Here is a 6,061-nt window from a genome sequence, read left to right as displayed (position 1 = left end):
TCAACAACTTCTCTTTCAATTCCTCCCACTTTCGACAGACAAATTTCGCCCCCCGCCCGACATGAGACGGTCAAATTATTTCAATGACGTTTAATCATGATAATGGAATGACTGTTCATCTCATTGCTTTTGTTAATTTTATTAAATTTGTGTAGAGAATGCAGAAGTACAAATCAAGCTGTGTATCATCCTGTTAAATTAAGTCAACTGGTGAAACATTAAACTGGTACTTTTCTTTATAATAACTTTATTTGCAATTTGAAACATTACATACATCTGCTTTATGTCTTATACTCTTATGTGTTGGCAATCTCTCTCTATAAGTCCTTGATGTAAGTAATGAAATGATACCTTTTTAACTGTTGTCACAAAAATATAACTGACATATAATTGACACATTGCACCTGCAGGAAAAAGGTAAGCAATTTCACTTTGTTATAAACGAGAACTTCTAATCAAAGAAAAATTAAAGACAAAAAGTGGTTATCACTTTTCATATAAGCCTTAGCAGTATAACACATAGTTTTTCGGAGAAGTTCTTCAAGCAAGCCTTTTGCTTTCAGTGAAACAGCTTGATAATGTGTGTCTTTCATCAAATCACTTTACTTTCAATATCATTTTTCTTACAGTTCTTTTATATCAGCAAAGTCAATCCTTAGCAATTCTTCAGTGATATATTTTGTTGCATGTATACATTATCCCATATAGATCAGTTATTCAACAGATAAACCTCATTGATAATTCCTTATATGTATGAGATTTGCATCAAAATGAATACCGAATTTATAGCTGTAAATAATGGTCATATAACTACCCATTTTGTTTTCTTGGCTTCCAAGCCAAGGAAACCGCTTTCTATATTACCCACCAGGAATATTATAAAGACAGTTGTGCACAAATATCAAAGATTGGCATGGAAAGTAACACAAAAATAGCAAACTTAATATCCATCTTGTCATTCAAGGTTAGAAAGCTTTACATGCGATTCTCTAAATTTAATTTCTTTGATGTTTTGTATGTGCTCAAGACCTCCTCACTTGCGGCTCCTTCTATCACAGTGATAAAGTCCTGTACAGCATATCTGGCATTGAGTTATCTAATTACAAAGTAAAACTAACTGTCCAATCGGGTTTCTTAACTGCTCTTTCTTCCTTAGATGCAATGTCCCCTTCCGTTGATGATCTCGCCTCATTTATTAGGATATGTGTATCTCTTTCTTGACATGATTGTTCACTCAAGACTTCTCCTAAACTGCTCTGATTAATGCATCTAGACCTACAAAACTCTTCAAAATTCCAGCCATGAGTTTTACTTTCGCCCATATGTTCCATTTGGAAGCAATTTTTCCACAAGGATTTCAGTAAAGCCTTTGACAACGTCCCTCCTGGTAGGCTGGTTCAAAAGGTGAAGTCATGTTATCACGTGAGTTGGTAAGATGGATACAGACCTGGCTTAGTCAGAGAAGACAGAGGGTAGCTGTGGAAGGATGCTTTTCAGAATGGAGGGTTGTGACTGGTGGTATTCCACAGGGATCAGTGCTGTACATGATCTACATAAATGATTTGAAGGATAAGGTAACTGGGCTAATTAGTAAGTTGCGGATGACACAAATATTGGTCGAGGTATGAATAGTGAGGGGGATCGTCAGACGATGCAGCATAATACAGATCAGTTGGAAGCATGAGCAGAAAAATGGCAGATGGAGTTTAATCTGGACAAGTGTGAGTTGATGCGTTTTGGAAGGTCAAGTGCGGTGGAAATTATACAGTGAAAAGTAGAATCCTTAGGAGTATTGATATGCAGAAAGATCTGGGTGTGCAGGTCCACAGATTACTAAAGGTGACTGCGCAGCTAGATGAGGCAATAAAAAAAGGTCTATGACATGCTTGCCTTCATTGGAATTACATTGGGTATAAGGATAGACAAGTTATGCTGCAGCTTTATAAAACTTTAGTCAGGCCATACTTTGAATACTATATACAATTCTAGTCACTACACTACCAAAACAATGCGGATGCTTTAGAGAGGATACAGAAAAGGTTCACCAGGATGTTGCCAGGTATGGGGGATTTTAGAAGTGAGAAAGGTTTGCTAGACTGGGTTTGTTTTCACTGGAATGCAGGAAGTTGAGGGGTGACCTGATAGAAGTTTATAAGAATATAAATGGCATGGCAAGAGTGGAAATTATGAGGCTTTTTCCCAAGGTAGAGGGGTCACTTTCTAGGGGACACAGGTTCAATGTGCAAGGGGTTGGGGGAGGAGAATTTAAAAGATATGTGCAAGGAATGTTTTTCACACCAAGTGTGGTGATTGAGATAGTAGGATCTGCTGATGCTGGAGAATCTGGTGTGAAGCTGGATGAACACAGCAGGCCAAGCAGCATCAGCGAAGCAGGAAAGTTTGAGATTTCAGAGTGCCTGGATTACGCTGCCAAAGGAGGTGGGGGAAGTAGATGCAATAGCAGCATTCAAGAAGCACCTGGACAAATACATGAATAGGGGAATACAGATCCTGCAAGTGAAGACAGTTTTAATAGGGAAGGCCAAGAAGTGTTGTCACAGGCTTGGAGGGCCAAAGGGCCTATTCCTGTGCTGTATTGTTCTTTGTTCTTTGTATGTTCCCATCTGAGTGATAAGGCTGGCTGCCCCCATCTGATATGACAGAGTAGGCAGCACTTTTTTTTTCAGCTATCCGATCAGGTTGCTTTGGTTTTTCTCATCAGTAGACATTCTAGTTTGTCAGCAGCTAACAAAACTTCACAATCAGAAGGGCTTTTACTTTTTTAATAATGTTCATAAATTGATCTGAAATTCTTTCTCGATCACGTGGTCTAGTCATGATACTGGCTCTACTTGCCCTTCTATCACCATCAGTAGTACACTAAGGGTCTTCTCACTTCTGTGATCAGAACAGCCAACTCGCCACCATGAATCTGAGACCAGAATTGACTGCAAATAGTTTACGATGCAAGCAGTTAGAACAGAATGAAAGACTTGAGTGGCGGTATGGTAGAAGGGTTAATGGCTGTTACTGACAATTACGATGTTACTGCATCAAGTTGCCTTCATATTCCTCTCTGGATGCCTCACACTTCAGCAAAGGTTTTGCCAAAAACTACTTCCTACAGCCAAAGTCACTTCCATGTCTATTACAGAGATTTGCACTGAGTTTATTTTTATTTTTAACCATTTCACCTCATTTTGTCATAAAAAGCATTCAAAACTGAAGCTGTTGATAACATTCTAAAGCTATTCAAGCGGATTATTCTATTTTTGATATCTTGGCAAGATAAAATACACTGATACATTCAGACTTTGTTATTGACTGTGCATTTAAATTTAAATGCCAATTTACAAGTTAGAATTTGAATTGACATTTAAATGATGTTCTTTTCCTTGTATGGAATATTAAAGAACAACAAGCCTGAAATCAAAGAGAACAATATTCCAACAGGAGCTGCCATGAAGGACCAACCATAACTCACTACCGTCTTGGCAATATTTAGAGATATACTGCCTTGCTTCATCATTTGAGGTATAGCTGATATCCAGTAGACATACATGACAATCGACACAATGTAAAGAAAACCTAAGGAAAAGAGTGAGGATTAGGTTTAATTCAAAACATTTCATTTTTTGACTTTGTTAAATCTTCTTCCACATCAAAACATTTACTCTAATCTTAGAAGTGTGTTTTGACTTCAGATAAATGTAAAGCAATTAATGTACCTAATCTAGTTAACATCTTCACTGAGTATGATTGTTCCCAACTAAACCATATTGGTAAAGTTCATAGAATCATAGAATTCCATCGAGTGTACACCGATTCTCCAAAGAGCATCCCAACCCCCTATCCTATCCCTTGAAACCCTGTATTTCCCATGGCTAACCCACCTAGCCCGGATATTAAGGGCAATTTAGCAAGGCCAATCCACCCTAACCTACACATCTTTGCACTGGCAGGAAATCAGACCACCATGAGGAAACCATGCTGACACAGGGAGAATGTCAAAACTCCACACAGTCAGTTGCCCGAAGGTGGAATCAAACCTGGGTCCCCGGCAGTGTGAGGCAGCAGTGCTAACCACTGAGCTACCATGTCACCTCATATACAGCAAATGAATATTCCACAGAGTTTATTTGGAATATTAGTAAGTTATTTTTTTTAAATAATTTCTACAGAACAGGAACTTGCATTGCATAGGCTTTCAGAGGTTGACGGAAATCATGCATACCCAAGCAAAGCCAAAAAGATTAGAAGTGATGAGAACCTCGGAAGAAGCAGCTGATTCTAAGGATGAACTGACAGAGAAAATGCGATGTATTGATTGAAGTCCAGACTGTACAGCCTCAAGGGCTGAAGGCAGGGTAACTGATGCTTGGCTAAAAAGCAATTCTTTTTTGTGTGAGTGTTGCTGAGTGTGAAGATTTAACTTCATTCAAGGATAGAAACATCTTGTTCTAGGTCATTCAACCTTTCAAGCTTATTTCACCATTCCAGTAAATCATGAATGATCTATACCACAGCTCCATTAACCCAATATTTCTGAATTCCTCAACACGTGTACCTTCAAAAATCTATTGATCTCAATTTTGAAGCTTTCAGTCATAGCACTGGAAGATGGTACAGATTAAGGAAGAGGTTTAAACACGAGCATAATAATGTTACAATGGAGGCTTTACAGAAATGGAGCCAAGGGAGATCAGCAAGAGGGTTAAAAAAAATACGCACCCACTGTGGATTAGCATGTCAACAGTATTTTAAAAAGTGTTCATTCATGAGATGTGGGCTTTGCTGGCAGATCATTTGGCAATGATCCCTAATTATCTTTGAGAGGGTGGTAATGAACCTGGCACTCCTAAGGCACAAATATTATGTAGAGAGAGTCTGCTTCATATCTGAGCCATTATGAATGATATTAAACATGGGGTCACCATCAGCAAATGCTTTCACTTCTGACCTTATTATAGGGGTAAAGTCATTTGATAGGGATAGCAATGAACGCAATGAAGAACAGAATTCAAGTAGTCCTTAGATATAAGGAAGTCTGGGAAATGTCCAAAGGAATATAAACATTGACACTGGAATGCGTTTTAATGGGATGCATTGTGAGATCCTAAAGCCTGATGATTGCTGCGTCCAGCAGCTACTGAAGTCAGGGCAGCATTGAAAACAGTTCCTACGAATACTGAAACATGAGCAACGAGAACAAGCGGACCCTGCCATCATTACGGGAAAAGAGTGGATCAAGGTGCGTGAAATCACCAAGCAATGGAACGTCATCTCTAAAGACATTGGTAGGCAAAAAGAGACTGCTGAAAAGACTTCTACACACACTTTATTTTGGACTAGAACATGGGATTGGAGCATGAATGCCAACGTTCACCCCTGGATAAGAATTATCCGTCACAGCGTTGTGATAGTACAGCCATCAGTAACTATTGTGTTGTGTACACACTCCCACAGCCTGAGGAGATGTGCAAGGAAATACAAGAGGCATGGCAAAGACAGACTATTATTGATTCAAGGTTGCCAGGAGGGAAGTGGAAAAAATAGAAAAAAAAATGTATATCTCCATAGTTTAAGTAGTGTCCCTATGGACACTATCTGACCATGGGCAAAAGCGGGGACTGTTATGGCTGCCTATGATTAAGCAGCATAAAATGGCCAACAACTGCCCCTGGCAGGTTCTGTAGAACATGGCTGACAGTAGTTACAATGCATGGGAAAATACCTCCTTAACGGAGTCTCAGCAAGTAGAACAATAGCACATCTGTATTAAATGAGCTAGTGTGCAGCTGCAATTGCTTACACAGATAAGAACATTTCACACTAATTAGTTGTTTCTCTTGACTTAATTAATCAATCTGTTACAACATTAAGAGGAGGCTTTAGTTAAGATTCTTCAGATAATCAGAGATATACATTCCAAAGTAGTTATGGATCCACTTATGTACAAATATCACTAATAGCATTAGAGGAAAATATTCAAATCAGTTTCAGGTAGTAGAAATGCATTCCCCCTCCCCCGACCCTGTTCCCAGCCCCAGCCACACTCCCA

At 39.0% G+C, this 6,061-nt stretch overlaps 1 protein-coding gene across 1 annotated transcript in view; it reads right to left on the bottom strand.

Moving 5' to 3' along the window:
• Positions 1-230: 230 nt before the first annotated feature.
• LOC125453309 (transmembrane protein 182-like) overlaps positions 231-6,061 on the bottom strand; it is a 56,612-nt gene continuing 50,781 nt past the window's right edge. The window contains exon 6 of the mRNA XM_048532701.2: positions 231-3,588. Coding sequence (XP_048388658.1) covers positions 3,377-3,588 — 212 coding nt within the window. The 3' untranslated portion in view covers positions 231-3,376. The remainder of the gene's footprint in view (positions 3,589-6,061) is intronic.

The sequence above is a fragment of the Stegostoma tigrinum genome, chromosome 6 (genome assembly GCF_030684315.1).
Source record: "Stegostoma tigrinum isolate sSteTig4 chromosome 6, sSteTig4.hap1, whole genome shotgun sequence".
NCBI classification, from domain to species: domain Eukaryota; kingdom Metazoa; phylum Chordata; class Chondrichthyes; order Orectolobiformes; family Stegostomatidae; genus Stegostoma; species Stegostoma tigrinum.
Note: the sequence above shows the minus strand (reverse complement) of the source record. Positions and strands in the feature narration are given on the sequence as shown.